At 50.2% G+C, this 24,566-nt stretch overlaps 2 protein-coding genes across 12 annotated transcripts in view; one reads left to right on the forward strand and one right to left on the reverse strand.

Annotated features, from left to right (window-relative positions):
* The window catches only part of DENND2D (DENN domain containing 2D), a 26,304-nt gene extending 8,262 nt beyond the window's left edge, over positions 1-18,042 (forward strand). For 2 of the 7 annotated variants that reach the window (XM_040626908.1, XM_040626909.1), the window contains exons 2-13: positions 3,930-4,105; positions 4,993-5,105; positions 5,809-5,878; positions 6,595-6,672; positions 7,732-7,872; positions 8,980-9,128; positions 9,924-9,992; positions 12,747-12,924; positions 16,030-16,071; positions 16,465-16,549; positions 16,869-17,108; positions 17,539-18,042. In XM_040626908.1, coding sequence (XP_040482842.1) covers positions 3,930-4,105; positions 4,993-5,105; positions 5,809-5,878; positions 6,595-6,672; positions 7,732-7,872; positions 8,980-9,128; positions 9,924-9,992; positions 12,747-12,924; positions 16,030-16,071; positions 16,465-16,549; positions 16,869-17,108; positions 17,539-17,615 — 1,418 coding nt within the window. In that variant the 3' untranslated portion in view covers positions 17,616-18,042. Of the gene's footprint in view, positions 1-2,695; positions 3,341-3,929; positions 4,106-4,992; positions 5,106-5,808; positions 5,879-6,594; positions 6,673-7,731; positions 7,873-8,979; positions 9,129-9,923; positions 9,993-12,746; positions 12,925-16,029; positions 16,072-16,464; positions 16,550-16,868; positions 17,109-17,538 lie in introns of those variants that run through there. The other 5 variants (XM_040626910.1, XM_040626912.1, XM_008704059.2 and 2 more) reach the window with 4 other exon arrangements.
* A 1,884-nt stretch (positions 18,043-19,926) lies between these two features.
* Positions 19,927-24,566, reverse strand: part of CEPT1 (choline/ethanolamine phosphotransferase 1) — a 37,275-nt gene continuing 32,635 nt past the window's right edge. For all 5 annotated transcript variants that reach the window (XM_040626914.1, XM_008704056.2, XM_008704053.2 and 2 more), the window contains 4 exons: positions 22,788-22,919; positions 21,933-22,091; positions 21,307-21,432; positions 19,927-20,704 (listed from right to left, as the gene is read on the reverse strand). In XM_040626914.1, coding sequence (XP_040482848.1) covers positions 20,582-20,704; positions 21,307-21,432; positions 21,933-22,091; positions 22,788-22,919 — 540 coding nt within the window. In that variant the 3' untranslated portion in view covers positions 19,927-20,581. The remainder of the gene's footprint in view (positions 20,705-21,306; positions 21,433-21,932; positions 22,092-22,787; positions 22,920-24,566) is intronic.

Here is a 24,566-nt window from a genome sequence, read left to right on the forward strand (position 1 = left end):
CCCCCCCGCACCGTCCCAGGTGAGGGGACAAGAAGTACAGGGTTGAGGGGATTCAATTAGAAGTCACTGTACGTTCCCTTTCTTCTTAACAGGGACACTGGACTTTTCAAGAAGGCCATTAGGAATTCATTCATGTTTTCATTCATTCAACAAACATTTATTTAGACTTGTCGGTAGCCAGTGCTGTGGCTGGGCAGCAGTAACCCTTAGCTACTTGGCCCGAGATCCCACCTACCAAGGAGAAAGGAGCCAATTGGGAAGTAAATCAGGGCCATTCCCAGCTTTCTAACATTGGCAGTCAAAAAGCTGAGTGAGACCCCTTCCTACTCCAGGACCCCCGAATTGGGGAGATCTGGGAATGAGATCAGTGCCCCTTCTACCATCATTCCCACCCCATCCCCACCCCACCCCCAGTCCTTGCTGTTCTTCCTAAACACAGGCTTCCAGTATCTGGTCATTTCAAGGCAGAGAGGTCAGAGACCAGAGTGGGGGCAGGGCCTGGAACTAATGGTTGGAACGGAGTTCAGCCACTCTGGCGTGACTGGTGTCCTCTTTTCTCTGGAGAGTACTGGTCTGGTCTTCCCTGGGCTCCCTTAACCCTCAGAAATCTGTGTGAATGGAAGAGTTCTGCTTTTTGCAGCCCAGAGGAGACATTCCAGTTGTTTCCACTGACCCCAGCCCCCAAACTGGGCTGATGATTGTGCCTGGAGCAGCTTCCTGGGCATGGAGCAGCTGTGAGATGAGCAACCTGTATTAGCTGTCCTGAGGTCAGCCACCTGTCAGGCCAGGAGAGTTGCCCTCTTCATCTTTCACACCACTCTTTACCTTTCTGGGGAGTTCCCCATCTTCTTTTGCCCTTTTGGCCTCAGGGCAATTGTGTGATAAGAGGGTGTGTGTGTGTGTGTGTGTGTGTACATGCATGTGTAAATCATCCTGGTGGGAAGAAGTAGCAGTGGTGGTGGTCCTGAGTTAGGAGAAGCTGAATAGAAAAGGAAGGGCCAGCTTTCTAAATCAGAGTTCCAGAAAGTCCCCTCACCTATATTCTAGCTGGTTCTGTGACTTTAATCGGGTGCCTGTGGGAGGGGCTTCCAAGTCCTGGCGAAGGAACAGGTGTAACCAGACTCCTGACTTCCCCAAAAAGGGTGGTTCCCTCCTCAACTAAAACACTCAGGATAGTAATTTCATTCCAGGGCCCTGGGGATTAAATGAGATGACCTATTATTAGATGACCTATCCTATTAATAGGATAGAGGGTTTTCTCTTCTGCTTTTCTCTTCTGTTGATAAACCTCTTTGAAAGGAAGAAGAAAGCAATCTTTTTTCTGGATTTCTTGGGCTTCAGCCCAAAAGTCTAGTAACTTCTTTTGTTTGGTTTGGTGAGTTTTGCTGTTCTCCTGGCTCTCCTGATAAAGCAGGAGGAAATGGGCTAAACATGCAACCCAAAGGGTTTAGGGAAAGGAATAATTTCCTGAGGTTCTGGAATGATCAGTGAAAAGATTTGGGTTCTCAAAAGACCTTTGCAAACAGGAAGAACCCCACATTGGTGGGAGGTTTGGTGCGTACTGCATCTGGAAGGCGGGAGCATAGACATGGAGCTCTCATAATTCCTACTCCAAACAGACTCTGTTAACAGTCCCTAAATAGTCCCTGAGTTATTCTGTGCCTCAGTTTCCCCATCTGTATCAGGAAGATACTTGTTCCTCAGACAGGTGGTGAGGATTGTGCAACGTCTGTTCAGGTTGTGAGTAAGGCGTGGTGACAGTTCTGAGTGTTCTGGGTCATTGTCCTCACCATTACAGCATTTGTGACATCCTTATTTACTGAGATTGGGGTTCTCCCCACGAGTCATGCCTGGGGCCCTGAGTACTGGTTCTTACTGGTCCCACAAAAGCCTGATCTGGAGCTCATAAGAACAAGGCAGTCATCTCCCCCTATTCCAGCAATCCACTTTCTGCCAGAAAGCTGCAAATTCTTTGCTGGAGTGGCAGACACGGACACCAAACGCTTTGGCCTCCTGGCTCTTACCCCATGCATTTACTCGTTCAGAAGTTTATGTGAGAATCCCAGGTGATTTATTGCTAGTTTTCCCTTTTCCCCAGCCTCCAGACACAGCCTTGAGACACCACTAGAGCCCAAGGGGCCAGCTGCTCTGCTCTTAGCTTGGGCAGAACTATTGACCTGACCCAACAGGGAAAAAGAGACCGAGCAGGAGTAGGGGTGGGGCAGGGATCACCCCGTTGCTTTCCACTGTCATTGAGTGAGCCTCAGGCTGCTGACGCAACCAGTCCCCTACTGTGGGCCGGGGAGAATGTCCTGAGTCTGTGCTTCCTATCTGGGAAGAGAGATTCTTTGCTGGAGCCCTGGAGCAGGTCCCATGAGAGCAATCAGTCTTAGGATATGTTGCAGCGGGAGAGACATGTACCCCTGTCGATCATCCTGATGTAGCAGGAGCTCTCCAAGGCTCCAAGATGGATTTGCTCTCTTTTACCTCCAGGAGAGGACGGTTTTAGGTTCAGATCGATTTCTAGGACTCTCTCACTAGAAAAAATTTTCCATGGAGAGAATTAATGGACCGAGTCTATTTATCTTAATCAGGGGAGGCAGTGGCACGCTGACTGTGGGGAAGGTTTGCACCCGTGCGCTTGCTTGCAGTCCTCAAGTTCTGGAAGCTTCAGCGTGCTGCAAGGGGGCTCACAGGGTGGTTTTTTTTTTGTTTGTTTTTTGTTTTTTGTTTTTGTTTTTTTGTTTTTTTTTGGCCATAGTGAATCAGGTTGAATGGGAAAGGTCAGGAGTCAAAGTTATGGGGATATAAGATCCATGTGCTGGGGCTGGTGAGGTTGTAATGCCCAGTCAGCGCTGCTGGGCATTCTTCCCTGCCCCGAGGTTGTAAATAAACCCACTGCCCAATCAGCAGCGCAGGATTCAAAGCCCTTAGCCCTGAAGCAGCTGGGCCTTAGAGGTGTTTGCTCATGACCTTCTTTCTTGCCACACGCTGGGGCTCTTGGGAGGAGCTGAGGTCAGAGCTGCGGTGCCAGGATGCTGCCTCTGTCAACGCGGGCGTTCGGCTGCCTTCCTGGGTCCCGTCACATCCTTCTTGCTCAATCATTGGGTGCTCGGGATGGAAGCTGATCTCCCGTGTCTGGAAGGCATTGCGCGGCGTGGCTTCATGGAGTCGGGGTTGCAGGCCGAAGCGGCAGCCCCTGTCTTAGGCTTTCTGTAGCCAGCCCGGGTTGGAGGAAGGGGAAGCGCTCCATGCCCCTGCAGGCCGCAGAAGATGGAAGGACAAGTGGGAGGCAGGATGCTCAGGCTCTTCCGCAACTGCCTGCCTCGACTCCGAGCAGGTCTGAACTGGATTGCCCGCTTCCTGTTTTCTAGGGTGACCCTCTTCGCTGGGGCTGTTTCTTCCTTGTCTTCCATGTAGAGTCTTTATAGCCTGAACTCCACCTGGCCCCCCATGGGGCTCGGCCCGGAGGCTTCCCCTGTTGGATAGCAGAACCAGTCGTGCGGCCACGGGGGTTGGTGTGGCCACAGACACAGGACGCTGGTGGGACCTTTTCTGATTCGGGTCCATGTCCACTCAGGCCTTACTGCTTCGGGTACTGCCCTGGGCACCTTTGGGTGGGCACAGTCTCTGCCTCGGGGGCAGAGGGCCTCCCGAGTGGCTCCCCAGTCCATTTCCTTGGCTTCCAAATCAGCGGTTTCTGTCCTCCTCGTGGCTCCCTGTTGCTTTCAGAAATCTCCCAGGGCAGGCATGAACACTGCCCAGATGGCTCTGACCCTGTGCCAGGCCCTGAGTCACTGGGCAGACTCTGGGGAACTTAGAGGCATGGCAGCCCTGAGGGGTGAAGTTGCCTGGAGCCACACAGACCCCTTGGGGCACAGGCCACTGAGATACCAAGTGGGCCCTGGACCCTGGTGTCTTGGTTTCAGGATCTCTCCAGGACAATCTGAGGGACAGCGGAAAGGAACCAGAAAGGGCCCAGGAGCACTGTCTGCCCGCCTTTGCTGGAGGGCAACACTTCTTTGAATACCTCCTCGTGGTTTCCCTCAAAAAAAAGAGTGCGGGGGCTGACTATGAGCCCACCATCACCTACCAGTTTCCCAAGGTAAGGACGGAAGGAGTGGGCAGGGGAAGACAGGGTTTGGGTGTTTGAGAGGTGGTGGGGGGAGGGGTGCCCTCTCTTCCACTCCACCCTGCCAGGGCTTGAGTCTAGAGCCGCCCTGTGCTCAGTGCTCCTGTTTCCTTCAGGCCCAGCCCGGTTTCCTGTTATCACCCACAGAATCTAGGTCTGGCTTCTTTGCAGGGAACTGACCTGGGCTCCCTAGCTAGGAAACGAGGCTGGTTCTTCTGTCCCTCTTGGGGCCTCCTTGTTCTTCCAAATTGCAGCCTCAGTCACCCTTCTCTCTAGAGAGGCTTGCCTTCTGCCAAACCTCCTTGCAGGCCTCCCCTCCCTGAGGTGGGGGGGGGAAGGAGAGGGTGGGGCAGGCTCGCAGCTGATGGGCAGGCTCAGCCGGTGGCCACAGCCCCAACACCAGGCTCCTTCTTGTCTGCTCCCCTGCTAGGGTAAGGGGTGGGGTTACAGCACCCTTCTCGTTCACCCTGACGGCTCCGCAACTGAGCTGGCCACGTCTCTTCTCTGATGTGGTCTCTCACGTGGCCCTCCCAGGAGGCCAGGCAGCCTCTGGGCCTTTCTGTATCCAGTGAAGCCTTGGCCCCCTTCCTGCCTATGTGGGTCCTTAGGAACCTGATGTCTAACTCAGGCTGGTGTAGATTTGGCCTAGGAGGGGCTGTTTCAGCCTTGGGATGGGTCCAGCCCCAGAACAAAGTCCCTGTGCACAGAGTGACAGTTAGAGGCACACTTTGAGTCCCTGCCAGTAGGAAGGCTTATTCTCAGACTGCTGTAGAGCCTCAAAAGAAGCCTGCCAACGCTCAGGCCCTCTCCGCCTGCCGTGACCTCCACAATTCACTGTTCTCTTTTCCCGTTCCTTCTAGCGGGAGAACCTGCTTCGGGGCCAACAGGAAGAGGAGGAGCGGCTGCTCGGAGCCATCCCCTTGTTCTGCTTCCCAGATGGGAATGAGTGGGCCCCGCTCACTGAGTATCCCAGGTAATTGCTTGGGCCTGGGACAGAGGAATCTGGGACTAGGGGAGACGAGACAGGTGTGAGCTCTGTGGGCCCCGTGGCTCCCTCACTTGCTCTGTATGCCAGTTTCTCACCAGCTTCCCTCCTGACGGGGAGGGACTGGAGTTGACTCACTTATAAACATCTTGCCCGGAGTCCCCCAAGGCCAACGATCTTGGCCAACCAGGTTGACCAGTCAGTCACCTGTGTCCAGAGAAGGGCAAGAATCTCTCACCTGTCCTGGGAATGATGGTTACCACGTGTTGACTGCTTCTGGCAAACGCTGGACTTCGTGGAAGGCCTTTGGCTTCTAAGAGGGCAATGTGGCCAAGTCCCTTTGGCATCAGCACTGGAATTGGCTGCCTGAGTTCGGATTTTGGCTTTACCACTTTTGAGTCAACTGACTTTGGATAAGAACGACCTTCTCAGCCTCAGAGCCTTTGTCCTGAAAGTGGGGATAGTATTTGAATCCACCTCAAAGGGCTGTTTTGAGAATTAAATGAAGTGGCGTGTTTAGAGCTGGATGCTGATAAGCCCTTAATAAATTACTGATGTTATTATTACTCTCATGATTAATCAGCAGCTCCCCTCTGCCCTCCTGACCCCCTCGGCAGCTGTCTGAGGCTGCCCACCTTCCTCTTTTAGTATCCTGTGAGTAAATGCAAACCATGTGTCTGCCCTTCCTCAGGGAGACCTTCTCCTTCGTTCTGACCAACGTGGATGGGAGCAGGAAGATCGGCTACTGCAGGCGTCTCCTGGTCTGTGCTGCTCAGAACTGCCCCCTCCTCTCTGCGGCCCGCTCCGCTCCACGGCTGGGCTTGCTCGAGCTTCAGCTGCAAAAGCCAAGGCTCCCTGGCAGTAGTGGTGGCCGGGAGAGCCCAGCCCAGCACCTGCTGCCATGTTAGTGCCCCCTGCGACCCTGCAGGAACGGGACACAGGCCCCTCCTTGCCCACCCAGGGGACCTTGGCTGGTCGTGCTGCGGTCTCTGCTCTCCCCCAGGCTTTCAACAGCTCGCCCGGTGGGAGGCTCCTACCCCATCCTCCCTCCAGCTTCTGTACCCAGGCCTAGCTGCCTCGGCCCCAGGAGCCTCCCAGAGCATAGACCGGGATTCAATGACTCTTGGGTCTCGAGAGCATTCTCCAAGTGCGTTTACAGTGCTGTTGTCTCTAGCCATTCCTTCATCTCCACAGCCCCCTTGCTCCTGTTCTCTGCAGTCCGCAGATGGAGCTGGTGCCGATGGCGGCAGAGCTTGGCCCCTGCCGGGCCATCTGCTTTTGACTTTGGTGGCTGCTTCGGCCTCCCTGCTGCCCATGCCACAAACAGAACCTCTGTGCAGCCAGGCCTTTCTCCATCCGACCCACCTCTCCCCACGAGTCCCCCGGCCCCAGGCTCCAGCCTTGTGCGCCATCAGCCCCAGCTGGGAGAAGCCCTGGGGAGGCTGCAGCCCTGAAGGGCCTCTCTGTCCCTCCCCAGCCCGCCGGCCGCGGCCCTCGCCTGCCCAAGGTGTACTGCATCATAAGCTGCCTCGGCTGCTTCGGCCTGTTCTCCAAGGTAGGGGTGGAGCAGGATTCCTCAGGGCCTGACCCGTCTGTGCTCCCCAGGGCCCTGAAGGGAGCTCTGCCCTCACAGCCAGGGGCAAACCAAGGCACGCTTGGGGAAACTGAGGCAGAGAGGCGCTTGGGCTTGACTTGAGTTTGGAGAAAAGTGGGCATTGAACCCAGGGGACGGTCTCCCCTCCGGAGAGCCCAGGCTCCCCCTCTGGTCAGGTGAGAAAGCAGGGAGAGCCCCAGGTTAGGAGGCGGGATTTTCCCGTTCCTCATCTGGCAAACTCCTGCAATGATCCTTCACCTCCCTGACTCATGGTCTGGCACGAGGAGGCTCGAATGAAGTGACGCGGGAGACCCGGAACACTGAACAAATACGAGGACAATTACTATACAGAGTCTAGTATACTATTCCGAGACTCCCTCTGACTCCTCTGAGGGTTGAGATCTCTAGGGCTTCTCCTGCTGGAGTAACTGGAGTGCCAGTACCCCTGAGTCAGCCCTCAGAATGGACGGGGCGTGTCTTGGGGTCGCGAAATAGCTTCCATGTGCCAGTCCCGAGCAGGCCCTTGGGAGGATGAGGGCGGGACACTGTCAGCCTTTGGCCTTTGCTTGGAGGAGTGTTCCTCCGCACAGGGCTCTGAGGGATGGAGTCTGGCCCTGGCCCTGGGGAGCCTCCAGTGGAAGTCGGGGGCAGCTTGTCCCCCAAGAGGCCCAGGCTTTGAGGCTCCCACCGCATCCAGCATGACTGGAACATGGTACCATCGTGGATGATGGTTTACTCTGGGATGACTCCTGGGGGGAAGACAGTTTATGTCGGGCGCTAGGAGGAATGGGGACTGGTAAAGACGGTAAGAGGAGGAAGGCGGCAGGTCGCGCACGGGAGATAAACCGCAGACCGGGCTCTGCCAGAGAGGAGAGCGAAGCAGCTGGCAGAGGGGCCTGGAAGGTCCTCAAGGACGGGCTGGACCAGGGCCGGGGTGGGGTTGGTGGGATAGTGGGGGATATGGGGGGCCTCCCGGCGGCTCCCTTTGAGCCTTGCCTCCCATGAGCCCTTGCCTTGCAGATCCTGGACGAGGTGGAAAAGAGGCACCAGATCTCCCTGGCGGTCATCTACCCCTTCATGCAGGGCCTCCGAGAGGCGGCCTTCCCCGCGCCTGGCAAGACCGTCACCCTCAAGAGCTTCATCCCCGACTCGGGCACGGAGGTGGGTTACTGAGGGCGTGAGCCCCTCCCTAGCTGGTGAGGGCAGGCTTGGGGGGCGCCGCTCTCTCTCGGTCCTGCCATCCACTGGGTCAGCACGAACAGACTGAGCCAGGCAGGGCCGGGGGCCAACTGCAATTACCAACAGAGCTGAAAATCAAGCCCACAGTTTCTGATCCTCGCAACCTGACATTCACAGGCACCTCATGACTGCTCAAGCCACCAAGACTTGTATTTATAATAAATGAAGCACGTAAGCTGACGTTCCTGGGGCTAGAATGGACAATGCCCGCAGCCCCCAAACTGCCGCTTTCCCCCATTCTCCTCTTCCCATGTACGTCCAGTCTCTTTACCGCATGGCCTCCACCTGTCTACTTCTTATCATCCGTCCCTGCGTCCCCACCCACGCCTCGCGGGGATGCTGCAGTGGCAGGCACTAAGCAGACAAGGCAGCAAGCAGGACATCATTTTAAGAATCCCAGTCCTGACCCCGGGGACCGTGGAAGATCGGTGTCTCTCTCCGAACCTTGGCTTCCCCACATAAACATAAGGGGAGGGGCTAGACTTTTCCCCTTTCTCCAAAATGCTTGCCACGCACCAAGCTATACTGTTTCTGGATGTGAAGTGCTGAGTGCAATGAATGCGATTCCTGACCTCCTGGAGCTTAAAGTCTAGCAGAGGAGACAGACGTTAACTAAGTAAACGCACGAAGAAAATCTATAATTGAAAAAGGCGCGACAGGGATGCAAGGGAAGAAATGCTGCCTGAGGACATGATGGGAAACACACATCGAATTGGGGGGGCTCTGAGACAGAGGGAGGGGGAGACAAGAAGAGTGACCCAGGGGAGACCTGACCTGTGAAGGCCCTCGGGCAGGAGAAATGCACTGGAGGGGCGGGTGCGGCCTGTGGGCCAGGCTGGGGACAGATCAGCATGGCCCTGAGCGCGAGGGAAAGGGAGGAAATCGTGGATGGGCTTCCAGCACGGGAGGGGCGGAATCAGACGGACGTGGGTAGGGAGACCGGAGTGGAGGCCGGTGGAGGCCCAGCATCCGGGGCCCTGCGCTGTTTCAGTGCGGTGAGGCCTCCTCTTCTCTCCCAATCCCCTGCAGTTCATCTCTCTGACGCGGCCCCTGGACTCCCACCTGGAGCACGTGGATTTCAGTTCTCTGCTGCGCTGTCTCCGCTTTGAGCAGATCCTGCAGATCTTTGCCTCTGCGGTGCTGGAGAGAAGAATCATCTTTCTGGCAGAAGGTCTCAGGTGGGTCCAGCCGCTGAGCAGCTCTCCTGGGCTGAATGGCACCCCCCAGCTCAGGGGACAGGGCCGGAGGGCTCTCTCAGGCTGTGGGACCCCGTGCTCACCCTCCTGCCTCCGGGTCTGATTTTGTGTGAAGCCTAGTAGAGAAACAGCTGTTGCAATGCCCCTGCTTCTGCCTCCCAACTTGACTGCTTTTCAAGCCTGAAGAAAGTTCCAGATTCAGCTCTGAGCAGGGCCTGAAGTGTTTCTGGGCCAGCTCAGGCGGAGACCAGTCAGGGTGGGTGCAGATGTAATTCTACTCGTGATGGCTTAGGGAGGGAGGGAGGGAGGGCACAGGACAGGGTGAGAAGACCTATATATTGGTATGGAGGTCAAGCCCGTCATCCTCAAGGGCAAACACATCTCAGGTATCCATTTACTCACTCATTCAACAAACATTATATTGTGTGTCAACTGTCTGCCAGATGCCGAACGTCAGGAAGATACAGACAAACAAGACATGGTCTTTGCCCTTAGGGAGTGTAGAATTTTCTAGTGGTTGGAAGCAGAGGTGTTGAACTCAGCAGGACAAGGTTCAAATCCAATATATTCTCCTCCTTCAGCTGTATGCTTCCCCTTAGGTCAGTTTCTTAACTTTTTTTTTTTATTACATTATGTTAGTCACCATACAGTACATCCCTGGTTTTTGACGTAAGGTTCGATGATTCATTAGTTGCGTATAACACCCAGTGCACCACGCAATACGTCACGATCTCCTTGTCTGTAAAATCAAGACAACGATTGTACCTACCTCACCAGGTTGTGTCGAGGGTTAAATGAAACCGTGTACAGCAGGTTCCGACCACCCTGCCAGGCACACACATATTGGTAAGAGCTAGCTGGGATTTTGGGGGGGGGGCGGGGTCTTATAATTTACTTATTTTATTTATTTTTATTTTTTAATTGTTCCTTTTTATGACGTATAGTTGACACACAGTGTTATATTAGTTTCAGGTGTGTAGCGTGTTGATTCAACAATTCTGCACATGAGGCAGTGCTTCTCAAGACAGGTGTCGTCAACACCTGTCACCATGCAACATTATTACAACGTGATTGACCATATTCCCTATGCCGTACTTTTCATCCCCACGACTCATCTATTTCATAACTAGAAGTCTGTACCACTCTTAACCCCCTTCACTTATTTCGCCCATCCTTCCTCACACCTGCGCTCTGGCAACGACCAGTTCGTTCCCCGTAGGTATGAGTCGGTTTCTGCTTCTGTTTGTTTGGTTTTGTTTTGTTTTGAGGATTCCACATAGAAGTGAAATCATACGCTATTTGTCTTTGTCTGACTTATTTCACTTAGCCTAATGTCCTCTAGGACAGCCAGGCTGGTAAGAGTGGCAAGATTTCATTATTTCACGTGGCTGAGTGACAGGCCCCTGCATATACATGTTTTTATGCTTTCATCAGTTGATGGACACTTAGGATGTTTTCCTGTCTTGGCTGCTATAAAGTGCTGCAGTGAACCTGAGGTACATACAGCTTTTCAGATTAGTGTTTGCACGTTCTTTGGGTAAACACCCAGCAGAATTTCTGGGCTGGATGGTAGTTCCACTTGTAATGTTTTGAGACACCTTTGCCCTGTTTTCCACAGGGGCTGCACCAGTTTGCATTCCCACCATCAGTGCGTGAGGGATCCTTTTGTGCCACGTCCTCACCAACACTTGTCATTTCTTGTCTTTTTGGTACTAGCCATTCTGACGGGCGTGAGGTGGTACCTCCTGGTGGTTTTCATTTGCATTTCCCTGACGATGAGTGGTGTTGAGCATCTTTGCGTGTGTCTGTTAGGCCATCTGTGTGTCTTCTATTCAGGTCCTCTGCCCATTTTCTGATAGCATGATGATATTTGGCGCTGAGTTGTAGGAGTTCATATATTGTAGATGTAAACCCTTTATCAGATATACCATCTACACATCTTCTCCCATTCGGTCGGTGGCCTTTCCATTTTATGGAGGGTTTCCTTTGCTCTGCAAAAGCTAGCTGTTATCCTTAATAGTAAGTTCACAGTTGAATATACCTCTGGGCATAGTCGAAGAAGGGTACGGTCATGTCTTGGCCTCTGCCTCTCAGGGGCCTCAAGTCTGAGAAAAACATGGGGAGACATGTGACAGAATGGAGGAGAAAAATATCATGAAAGAGTGGGAGGCTGACCGTCTATTGGTGTCTGGCAAGGGAGAAAGCCAATGAGACTGGGCTGACAACCCTGGTTCTGTCTTTTAGGGAAGAAGAAGAAAAGGACCTTAGGGACTCAAATGTGAGGCCAGAGGGTCAGGTGGATATCATGGGTTTTGGAGGAGAGGAAGTTTGGGCAGGGAGGAAGGCCTGTGGGTTGAACCTTCTACAAAATCAGTGATAACCAAAAAGGCCCTCGTTGTGAGCCAAATCCTTAAGGGAAGTGGTGTAATCTTTTGCTCTGGAAAGAGTGCTTCCACTTTCAACCCTGTAGAAAAATGAGAAGGTTCTGTTGTGGCTGGAGCTGGGGTTCCTACCTTCCCCCCAAGATCAGTGTTCAGGAAGTAAAGGTGATTCCAGGTGCCAGCTGACCTGGATACAGGCCCAGGCTGGCAGGAGCTGCCTCTCAGGTGCTCACTTTCTCCACGGAGATCCCACCACTCCCCACTTCCTTCCCACACTGAGTTTGTCAGGTCCCCGAAGCCCAGGCAGGGAGGGGACTTCCAGTCAGCCTCAGCTGGACCCTCAGAGACCCAATCTTTCTAAGTCAGGAAGCACGAGCTCCATACCAAGAACTGAAACAGGGTTTCTGCCTCCGTGTTTTTATTGGCCTTGGTTTGAGGGTTGTTTGGGGAAAGGAAGAGCCATGAGAGGCGAGCACAGGGAGCGGGGCTGGGTGTGTGTGTGTGTTGGAGGGTGGGGTGAGGAGTCGGCCTGAGCTGTGAGCGAGGCAGTAATCATACAGGGAATGCTTCACTGGAAGGGTGGAGGGGCCACCTCTCTGGGACTTTCCGGCTAGCAATCGCCGGGCAAAGGTTCCTGGAATCCAGGAATTTCCCAAGCTAGCTCAGGCACCAACCTGTTAACTTTAAATAACCTCGAGGGGTCAGAGGGAGCTGTGAGAGGTAAAGACGGGGTGGGTGAGGGTGGATAGCCACACGGAGGAAATAGGGCTCGGCCTCTCTGCTGTGCTCCACTGTTTACATGTTTGTCTCCTTAACTACGCTGAAGTCTGTTAAGCAGGGTCAGTGCCTTGACTTCCTGGTACCCACATCCTTAGCGCAGGGGCGAGCCTATAGGAGGGCTCACCCAGTGACTTGCTGGAGTGAAGGCATTTCCTCTTCCCTCCTCTTTGGGGCCACTCGTGTTTTTGTGCGGGGGTGAGAGAGAGGACTAACTGGGAAAAGAAGGGTCAGAGAGAGGCCCTGTCCTCTAGGAGAGGAGCCCCAGCCTCCTCTGGTTTCCGTCCCTCCCCTCCCAGCTACCCTTTGTCACAAGCTCTGCGACCAGCACAGCTCCCAGACTTGCTTCTACGGTGGGCAGGGGAGGGGCCGCGGGGGCTGCGTGGGGGGTGGAGGCGCAGGGAGGCCTCTCTGACTCGTGCTGTCTGTGCCCTGTCCCCAGCACCCTGTCTCAGTGCATCCATGCTGCTGCCGCACTGCTCTACCCCTTCAGCTGGGCACACACCTACATCCCTGTTGTCCCCGAGAGCCTTCTGGACACTGTCTGCTGCCCCACTCCCTTCATGGTCGGAGTCCAAACGCGCTTTCAGCAGCAGGTCATGGATAGCCCCATGGAAGAGGTACGGTGCCGGCGCCGCAAGAAGGGGGTGTGACTCGGAGCCCGGCACAGCCGGAGTCAGACCTAGGCTCTGGGGCTAACAGCTGTGTCACCTGGAGCAAGTTGCTTCACCTCTTTAAGCCTGAGCTTCTGATCTGTAAAATGGGGATAGCGGTGTCCGAGTGCTAGGGATTGGAGGGGAAATAACCTGCAAAAAGCTCATAGCTTGGTGCTTCACATAATTGATGCTCAGTAAGGGGCTGCTTCCTCCTCCTGAACGATTTCTTTTTGAACGTAAGGGGCAGCTTTTGCAGGGGTCATCCAGCTGTCCTAGGTCAGCTCTGGGCTGTCCCCTCTCTCGTCGGAATGGACAAGCACAGCTGGTCTGTACAACACACAGCCCACTAGAATTCATTCGCATTCCTTGCAAGTGAGCTAACATAGCCCCTCCCCCCCCCGCAAACTATGAGTTTTGAAAAATGTGGATTTTTGTAGCAAGAGTTATTTCTTTTTTTAATTTTAATTTATTTTAGGGGGGATGTGTGCATACAAGTGGTGGGGTGGGGTGGGTGCACAGAGGGAGAGGGGGAGAATCTTAAGCTGAGCTCAGAGCCAGAATGTGGGGCTTGATCTCACAACCTTGAGATCATGACCTGAGCTGAAATCAAGAGTCAGATGTTTAACTGACTGAGCCACCCAGGCGCCCCAGGTTATCTTTCTTTCTTTCTTTTTTTTAAAGATTTTATTTATTTATTTGACAGAGAGAGAGACAGCGAGAGAGGGAACACAAGCAGGGGGAGTGGGAGAGGAAGAAGCAGGCTCCCAGTGGAGGAGCCTGATGTGGGGCTCGATCCCAGAACACTCGATCCCAGGGATCACGCCCTGAGCCAAAGGCAGACGCTTAACGACTGAGCCACCCAGGTGCCACCCCAGGTTATCTTTCTGATGACCTCAGAGCTCACTGGGCTAATGAGGATATAGGTCCCTATCCCCCTTGATTCTGCCATCTTGTTTCTTAGCAATGCCCCAGCCACACCGGAGGGCGCAGTGGTGAACATGGGCACTGGTGGCGTAAAGCTATCCCCAGTGTGGGAAAGACAACTCAAAGCATGCGCTCTGCTGTGAGTTGTCGGTAGCCACTTTCCGAAGATCACGTTACTATAATCTCCAGCTACAAGAGTTACTTAAGTATGCCTGCGTGGGCTAACCATTGGCGCCCCTGTGCAAAGGGCTGACCAAGGGAAGAGGTGGGGTCTCGTGGTAAGCGCTAAAGAGGCAGGAACCAGCCCTGGCGGGAGGACTTTTTCCATTTGCATAAAAAATAACAGAGGCCCCACAGGCAATGATGGAACCTAGCACCACAGAGAGACCCAAAGCCCTTCTTATACAAAGTGTTGCTAGGAAGTAAAGAAGCAGGCTGTTTCCCTTCCTCGTTTCCTTGGCCTTCCCAGCCCTCCTCAGAAGTGCTGAGTAGACGGGCCCTTTGAAGGAGCCTTTGCCATGTGACTAACTGGGTCAGAGTATCAGCCCCATGTTTGGCAATGACTTAAAATGTCCCAACCCTAGGAGTTATGAAACTTGCTGACGCTGCAGTTCCAGCTCCTCCCCTGACAGCCGGGCAGGAAGACACCCCAAGGCCAGCCAGACTGCAGCCCCTGCTATCCAAGAGCCTTGGCCCATTTTAGTCCTCAGCAGCTGCTCTGTGAAATGGACAGGGGATGAGGAAGGGGGAGGGCCAGGGGCCACTGTGGCTATAGGGGGGATTCTCTGCCCACAGAAGCTCTGGAAGGCATTACTCGACAGCAGTCATGTAGCAAATATTAGAAAGATTTTGGGGAATTTCTTCATGCACATTCTTAGCTCCCTGAAATGAACAGCCTTCCTTGAATAAAGGCCTCTGAGCCTGTGTATTCAAGTGGTCTCAGGCCTGGACTAGTTCAGCTCTTCTCACCGATGACGAATAATTACACCGCCGGCTCTGTCTTTTGGCACACTTTCCGGTCCCTCTTTCCCTTTATTTGGAAGAAGGGAGCATAGAAGGATCATTCACCAAACATACAAGACCAAGAGTCTAAACTGAAAAGATGGGCCCAGCAGGCATTTAAATGACCAACCCAGGCTTCGAGGGATCCTGGTAAACTGCGGAGCAGAGGCCCCGTCTAAAGGAGGCAGGTGCACTCTGTTCCATCCGGACATGGTCCTTTGGAAACGTGGAGCAACCAGTGTTAGGGCTGCTGACTTGTCAGAAGCCCCCAAAGCAAATTTTATGTGAAAATTTCCAATTTAAGTATTGGAAACCAACTCGATTATTTAAAAATAGTCTGAGTCTCAAAGAAACAGATCGACAGGTTGGAATCTAACCAGCAGGATGCCAATTTGTAATGTCAGGTCTAGACGGAGGGCCCCTCCGGCAGTGATGCACTGTGCTCCCCTTCCCCGCAGCCTGCAGACATGTGGTCTCCTCACTGCCTTTCCTTCCCTGTTCCTGTTGCCCTGGGCTCATTTCCTTCTCTTCCTGTTTCCTGCGGGAAAGCCCAAAGATCCCAGGGGGTTTTCAAAGTAGGACTCCCGGGCAATCGTACATAAAGTTGTTGCAAGCATTAAAAGACCAAAAGGTGTCCATTGCTGGCCTCAATGTGACCAGGGGGCAGGGAGCTGAAGGCGTGGGGAGGAGAGCGACGCAGTACCTAGGACAGCTCAATCTAGGCTTGGAAACCGGTTCTCCTGTTTGTAGGACCTCAGGCGACTTCTTCGCTTCCACACCTGCAAAATGGGGATAGTGCCTCCCTCTACAGGACTGTGGGGAGGACTGAACAGGAGAAAATGTGCAAAGCCTGATCGTGTGCACCATGTGCTAAATGTTCCATATATAGAAGCCATTCCTATGATCAGTGTTTCATTAAGAGAGTGACTGGCTCTGGTTGCCCCAGTTGTCTTCCCTCCTACCTCAGAGCTCCCCCTGCCCTTCCTACACCCTCCTGCCTTTTCCCAGGAAGGGAGAATTGCCCGTGCTGATCTTGTTGCCACTTGGGCTGACAGGTGCAGCCACGGGCAGAAATGCAGGTGCTAAGTGCTCCTGAGGCTCTGATGGGAAGAGAGAAAGCCGTTCGTTCTGTGTTTATTTCAGGTCCTGTTGGTGAATCTTTGTGAAGGAACCTTCTTAATGTCGGTAAGTGTCTGGGCTCTGACCCCCTGCAGGCCCATCACCAACTCCACCACTCTTGTGCCTCCCATGCTCCACCTACTTGCACAAGCGTGAGAACCCATGCTAATAAGGGCTCTCGCAAGGAGCCCGCGGCAAAGACGCAGACGGCTTCACTACGAGGCGGTCGGTTTTGGTGCCTCTGGAGCAGGGATGTAAGCCCCGTGCCACAGGGATACAGGGGAGACTTGCTAATGTTTACCGTCAGATGGAAGGCCAAGATGCAGCTTCTGTTGCTTCTCTCCTACGTGGCCAACTTGGGGTGGAGTCGGGGTGTAGAACTGATGCCCTCCTCAGGCTTTCTGCCAACACTGCACACCTCCTCCCAGACTGCTTGACTTCCGAGCTCTCCTCTCCTAGGTTGGTGATGAAAAAGATATCCTTCCACCCAAGCTTCAGGATGACATCTTAGACTCCCTTGGTCGGGGGACCAATGAGCCACAGAGTAAGTCCTGGGCCCCCCTTATTTTGGGTTTTTCCACAGAACCCGAGGAAAGGATTCCCAGCCATCCCAGCGAGAACTAAAATGGACTCACTCAGCAGTCCTAGGCTAGTCACAGGGGCCTAGATTCTAGGGCAAGTCTGAGTGTGAGATTTTATTCTTCCTAAGCCCTGGTGGAGAACCTGTACCCAGTCTCCCATTTTAATCCGTAATTATGAGCCCGATCCTAGTCACTTCCCCAGGAGCGTTCGGCCTGCCTCGGAAGCCACCTGGAGGCAGGAGCGGTGGTTCTTCTGAGACGGCCTCCGTGTGTCTCCTGCAGCTTCAGAACAGCTCAACGAGCATGTTTCGGGCCCGTTCGTGCAGTTCTTTGTCAAGACTGTGGGCCACTATGCTTCCTATATCAAGCGGGAGGCAAACGGGCAAGGCCACTTCCAAGAACGGGCCTTCTGTAAGGCTCTGACCTCCAAGGCCAACCGCCGATTTGTGAAGAAGTTTGTGAAGACACAGCTCTTCTCCCTTTTCATCCAGGAAGCAGAGAAGAGCAGGAACCCTCCTGCAGGTAAACGGTGACAGCCCCTTATCATTCCAAGCCCAGGGAGGGTCACTGCCTCCAAGGCAGGTGTGGCCCTAGGATTAAGAGCTTTGGCTCTGGAGTCCCACAAAATAGATGCAGTCTTGTTGGTGGGATTGGACCAAAATAACCGGAAGCCTCAGGAAAGGCCTCTGAGATGCCATTTTGTACAAATTGCTCTGTTTTAATCTGGAGCTAATGTTTATTAATTATTCTATTTGTGGGCTCAGTTTTGGGCCAAACTGAATAGCTGGCTCTCGAGAGGCCTGTGAGGACCTGGGAACCCTGACGGAAATGTGGGTGTGGCAGGGGAGCACAGGGAGCAGACGGAGAGGCTATTTCTGATCCTCACTCCTACACTCATCATCGTCCGCCTGCCCAGATGACATGACCCTAACACCTGTATCTGAACCCACAGGCTACTTCCAACAGAAGATACTTGAATATGAGGACCAGAAGAAACAGAAGAAATCAAGAGAAAAGACTGTGAAATAAGGGCTGTGGTCAACAGGACTAGATTCACAGGGCAGTTTTGGACTTTGGTCCCTGCCAGCATGGTGGGATCGGCAAAGCGTGCCGCCGCCTCCAGAATCCACAGCCTTCTTCCGAGTCCTGGTAACCAGGTCTTGCTTCAACCTGGCGTCTTGAGTGTGGGATCCGTGGAATCAGCCTTCTCTGGACTGTGGAAGGCTCTGACTTCGGTGCCCCTAGAGCGGGGCTCCAGGCGGCACGGGGACACAGAGCAGCAGGCCGCAGGAGCACAGGTGTCATGGGGACTCAGAAGGTGCTGGGGCCACCCTCTTCCAGGAACCACTGTCACAAAACCCTCACCACAGAAGGCAGTTGTGGCCCAAAGGCTCAGTCTCTCCACATAAGAAAGAATCTGTGGACATGTGAAGCTAGGAATAAAGATGAAAATCTCCTTGTTGTTTTTGTGTTATCTTTAGCTTCCGCTCCAGGGTGGCGCTGTGGGGGGAGAACCAGGAGCACAAGGCAACAGATGGGAGAGTAAACTGGACTGAGAGTGGGGGACCTGGGCACAGTGGCCCAGAACTCTGGGGCTGTGTTTGGAGCGGGAGAACTATGAGGTCAGCAGCTCTGCTTCTAACAGGAAGGTGGGGGACACTGGGAGAAGCAGCAACAGCACTGGGACGGGGCAATGGTTCTTGGTTCTAGCCAGGTGTGCCTTCCAGAACCTGGGAGGAAAGGCTGCTGGCCAGGGAAGCATCTGCGGTCTAGGGCCACTTGAGGGTAAGAAATTTCAGTTTCTAGAAGCCGATGAAGAGCTCTACACTGCCTCCATAGACAGGTCTGTCTGCCCATCACTTCCGGTTTGGAGCCTTCAGTTGTAGACATCCAGCTTCCACTTGGTTATTTTGAGAAGCCCAGTTCAACTCTTTAGCTAAAGATAGAGGGACTGCTTCACTGCCATTTTTCCCCTTTTAGAAAAAAGTATCATAATCTTAAGAGTCCGAAGGAGTTTAGTGGTCCACCTTGTCCATTTTCCCTCTATACTTTTTTAAAAAATATTTTTACTTATTTGAGAGAGAGGGCGCACGTGGCAGGGAGTGAGGACAAGCAGACTCAGCGCTGAGCACACAGCCTAACAGGGGGCTTGATCCCACGACTCTGAAGATCACGACCTGAGCTGAAATCAAAAGTCGATGGCTTCACTGACTGAGCCACCCAGGCGCCCTCTCCCTCTCTACTTCTAGTGACAGCTTCCGTTTCAACACTGTAAGGGATGGGAAACATTTAGAAGCCTCTTGTCTTTCAAAACTTTCATCTTTTTAATGTGTGTATGTGCCCTCGCATTCTCCTGCATGCACTTCTCTACCCCAGATGCTGGAGAAGTTGCTAGCAAACAAAAATAAAGGGAGACTTCTCTCTACTGCTAGAGTCTAGCAAAGAAATTGAACGTTTCGCTGTCACTGCTACTCAAGATTACACGGGACTAACGGAAGCATTAAAAGTGCAAGAAAGCAGAGTTCCGACTGCCAGCTGAGGCAGTGCTGCGACTGTTGAGCCAGGATTACGGAAACAGGGTAGAAATAAAAATAAGAAGACACTTTGTTTTAGTCAAGTTTCTTTTCTGCTGTCCCCCTCCATTCAAGCAAGCGTACTATCCACATAAAACGGAAACAGATCTGGATGAGAGCTAATGAAGCTATCTGGTTCTCATTTCAAACTGCAGTATACTGATGAGCCAGAATAGGAGTACGACTTTTCGGTAACCGTCCAGAGAGGCCCAAGCCTCTCTCCTTGAAAATTTCGGGGAAAGGTTTGAGATTCCTAAAAAACATAATCTTGGGGGTGCCTGGGTGGCTCAGTCAGGTAAGCCTCTGTCTTCAGTTCAGGTCAGGATCCCAGGGTCCTGGGATCGAGCTCTGCATCCGGGCTCCCTGCTCACGGGGGAGTCTGCTTCTCCCTCTCCCTCTGCCCCTCCCCCCTGCTCGTGCTCTCTAACAAATAAATAAATCTTTCAAAATAAGTAAAAATAAATAAATGATGCTCCCTTTAAAAAAAGATATAATCTCTAGGGTGACAAGTGCAACAACAAAAAAAACCCATTGAGAGGGAAAATGAACACAGTTCTCCTATGTTTCATTTTTTTGTTTTTGTTTTTAGTTCTCCTAGGTTTTAAATTAAACAGCTTATACAAAATAGACCGTAGGACACATAATGACAAAGCAGCTGACCGAATTTCCTTATTTATTAAAGAAGAGATATAAATTTTGCTTGAATTTTTTAAAAAATGACATTAAAACTTAGTTATCTTTCTACTGAATAAAACTGAGAAAAAGGCTGGCTTTCAGGTCATATATTTATTTAAAAAAATAAAATGGATCAACAAAGTTACCACATTATTCTGCATGCTAACAGGATTTCCCAAGCCCATGAGAGATACCATTTCTTGAGCAATAAAAAAATGACTTCCTCAACAATGTAAAGATAGGAAACCTTTCAATCCAAATTCAAGGTCTTTATCACTAAGTCCATCTCACAAGCTAGTGGGATATGTCTGTGCCACAAGCTGAGCTCCTTAAAGAAAGCCTGAGAAGACACTAAACAAAGATGTCACTAAAAGATGATGATTTGTTAAAATTATAAAGCAACCATCTTTTGGCCTGCAAATATTCTACATCAGAAAACTCCACCACTGGGGGTCTGCTCCCCAGGACAGTTTTATTCTGAATCCAGGATAATTACAAACACATGGCAATTTTTCCTGCATGCTTCCTGGGGCCAAACCCTGTATGACAACATGTACAATTACAGGATGGGACTTGAAATTCCCATTCTCATACAGGATAGTTAAGGAGTGTTACCAATAACAAAGAAAAGTTATACGACATTGATTATTATAAATTATATTTGTTCTTATCCACCCCATTTTCCTTAATATGTTCGGATTCTTTCCTGCAGAAAACATGAGTTTCCTCTATAACACCGAGTTAACATCATGAATGATGATTAGAATGAGCTGTAGAGACCTTGATTCTGAAGACATGTATGTGCAGGTGAGACGCAATCTGATTGCAAACACTGACACAGTAGCGGATCAGATCAAAGAAAGAGAAGACCTGGAGGGAGAGAGAGACTGTGAGATTCTTGGGACCTGCTTAGGCCATCCCTCAGCTTCCTGAACGTAAAGAGGAGGGGCTTCTCTGACTTTCTTCCCTTCTTTTCAGGTTCGTCTTCAATTTCATACGATTTAGTAACTTAATTTCCTCACGGATTTTTTCCTTTACACTAAGGATCAACAAACTCTTTCTCGGAGAGACAGTAAGTATTTTAGGCTTTGTCTTCATGTCAACTGCTCAGCTTTGCCACTGTAGCGTAAAAGCAGCCACAGACAATACAGAAATGAAGGGCCACGGCCGTGTTCCAATAAAACTTTATTTACAAAAACAGGCCACTGGCCCACAGGATGTAGTTTATCAGCTCCTGCTTTATGGTCAGAAATCTGGAATTTTTGAGCCCTAACAAAGGCAGGACTAATAAGAATAATGCAAAAAATGGCTCAAAGATGAAGCCACAAGGAACTCTTGCCAAGTCCCATAATTGTGGTTTTTTGGCATGCTAAATCATTACAATTACATGATCTATCTTTCAGGACTGGCCCACAGAAACAAGAAACCAAGTGGCTTCCAAATCATGAAATGGGACACAGTACAGTACTTACCAGGGCAATCCAAAGTACAATATATTCATCAATAAAGCTGTTAAAATACTGGTCCAGAAACAAAAGTGCTGGGCCTATGAATGCTGTGTCAAGCAAATGCATTTCACTTTTTGTCATGTGCGCCACCTGCAAATAAAAGAGAAAGTGTGATGAAGGCAATTTCATAATAGAGCAACTGTGAGCTACACAGCAAATCAGTTTTGTGCTCAAATCACAAGTTTTAAGAATCATTTAGCAATACTGAATAAAAAGCTGAGTTTCCAAAACTAAAAAACTGACAAGAAGTATGCGTGAGAGCTACACACCAAAGGGAGAGCCCATGTAGCAAAGCCTCCCAAAAGACGCTTTTCATAAAGAGCCTTAAGTTGAGTGTACAGACTGAGACTGGAGAAGGCAGATAAACTAAAGCACCAAATTAAGCTGCAGTAGAAAGAAGGGTTGCAGAGGTCCACGGAGCTTCTGGTAACGTCAAGCTGTAGCTTCACAGAGCAGAAAAACAGCTCCCGTGTTTATGGAGAACAGCAAACTCTAGCACTGTTCGGGAAGCTGTGGAATGAAAACTAGGGCCATAAAACCAAAATAAGATGAATGTTAAAAACAAAACAAATAAAAACTCTGCTACTTACCACAAGCTTATTAGTGATTTTAGCAGAGACGAAACCGAATGTCAGTATATAGAGACAGGGATGCTTTTCAAAAAGCTGAACTGCCGATTTCTTATAGATCATTGCAGCTAGAGTAATCACCGATCCAATATGGAGAAAAGGAGAGAGGACACTTGTTCCCTGTGCAGAGTAAAGAGAGGGGAGGGATTAACGGCACTCAATGCTGTCAGACACTACATGGATCTGCTGTAAGGCAGATCAGCTCAAACTTTTAAGAACCTCATGGTGCCTGCCAGGCAGCAGTGTCCGTAACTGAACAGCAGAACAGCTAATGAAGAAAGAGCAGCACGGGCTGGTTAGGCACAAACTGAGGATTTTACTTACGTGGCCAGGTTTATTTTACAAAGCAGATCATACTTCTATTTACTTTTAAATTTATTTTTATTTATGTATTTGAGAGAGCACGAGTGGGGAAGGGACAGAGGGAGAGGGAGGGAAAGAATCCCAAGCAGACTCCATGCCAAGTGTGGAGCCGGAAGCGGGGCTCGACCCCAGCACCTCCAGATCACGACCTGAGCTGAAACTAAGAGTCAGGGGCTTGACTGAATGAGCCACCCAGGTGCCCCGATCATACTTTTAAAAATATATTACGTGTTTAAATGTGGATGTGTCTGTGTGCATGCACACAAAAAAATGCATGTAAGCATATAAACATATACATGTATAGATACAACTGAGAAGTTCTGGATATCACTTTTGTTGAAGACTAAGCAGAAACTCTAAATTACCAGGTATTTTATACAATTCAAATGAAAAAGCAACTATGAAACCGAGTCCTGGTATAAACAATTGCTGGAAATCTTAAGATGTACTCACTGCTATCGTTGATCCATTTTTTCCAACACCACCTGTGAAGATTACACGGAAGTAATTTGTACAGGAAAATATGGTCCCTGCTACAGTACAAAGTGCAGGAAAAATTTTCATTTGAATATTCAGCACTGGAATCTTTAATGGGTAGAGAGAGAGAACAATTAAAATATATACACATTAAAATAAGAAAATACAACAAACGTTTGATTCATACTGCCATATACCCTCCATTCCCTCTTTCCATTACGAACAATATAACCAAGAGAAGAGGCTATACAGAAATTAATCTCACTTCTGACACCAACCTTTAAAAAAGTCACTGATCCAACTTTATTAATTTGTGCGACAAGCTAAGGAGAGTTTACCTAATGCATCCCAGATGTCTGGCGACAGTGGAACAGGCTGTCTTCTGGACTTTGTATAAATGAAGTGTACTTTGCCTTTTCCTTTGTACATTTTTGGAACTCTGCCTTTAAATCTGTAGTTTGCTACTAATTGTTATGGGAGAGAAAGTGTGGAGCATAAAAGACTAGAAATATCTGCAACTAGATTTTAAAAATCTGCAAACTAGGGAATGGAAGACGAAGGTTGTACTCAGAAGAGTTCCCAACTCCCAACTGTTAGGATACAAACAGCTTGAAAAAGCAGAGGGTAGCTAAGAAGACAATCATATACAGGGCAAAAAAGACGTCAAGCACATCAAAGCAGGTACAATTGTGCATCCAAAATTTTAACATGTTAAATTTCCTTTTCAGAATAAGCAAATAATGTATTTTTATAGTGTACTGAAAATATGGATTGATTTACCTAAAGTAAAGGGGGCTGAGGGCACTGGGATCATGTATTCAATCTTGCAAGCACAATATCCATCATTTCAAATGAAATACACATGTACTAACTTTTTAAAATCATTTAAGATTTTTCTTCCTTTTTGCACCTCTCATTCAGTTTTTAAGAAGGCTCACATTTTGTCCAATATGGGTTGAAGATAAAGCAACATAAAATGATATATTCTATTAATAGAAACAAAATGAGTATAGGTTCGAAATTCCAGAAGCCCACAGGGTTTAATAGGCAATGAATTCTTACAATGAAAAGATTTAATTAGGGCCGTTTATACTTTTTAGGGATACAATTTCAAAACCAAATAGAAAATGTCACATTTCCTACTTTTTTTGTACATATAAAACCCAAATAAAATTGGTACAGACGTAAATCTTAATGTTTAAATACTCTATTTCTTCAAAACTCTGAAGAACTCAGTTTGTTTACACAACTCTATGACCTCTTGCAAAACTGTAGCTCTAAAAAAAAAAATTGTAATCAACTGTTCAAATTTCAAGTTGTACTACGGCAGTGTTTAGTTTTCCAAAATGAAGTAGGTCAACTTAAAAATTAAGCCCAGAACTTTACGGAGCATCCTAAATGGTCTTCTTCCTTCCCTAATTCATTTCTAAACCCTACAGCCCAAATCAAAACTTGTTTACCAAGTTCTCCACAAAAGGAGAGAATCAACAGCACAGATGCTTTGAGCTCCAAGAGATTTTTCTGTTCGAGTTCAGAAAACCAGGGATACTGCAATCTTAATCTGATGCACCTGGCTGAAATTTAATACCCTGGCTAGTTTCCTTTTCCCTCAAGAGACAAAGGACTTGTACGGCAAAGGGGAAATACTATACTCCCTCAGATTTCAAAAGAAGCAAAGCATTAATCCATTACAGGGCCATGCCTATATTAGGGCCAGGGTATCAAATGAGTGCCAACCCTAGCGTAATCTGTGCC

This window comes from Ursus maritimus, unplaced genomic scaffold (assembly GCF_017311325.1).
Source record: "Ursus maritimus isolate PB19 unplaced genomic scaffold, ASM1731132v1 scaffold_12, whole genome shotgun sequence".
Classification (NCBI taxonomy): Eukaryota; Metazoa; Chordata; class Mammalia; order Carnivora; family Ursidae; genus Ursus; species Ursus maritimus.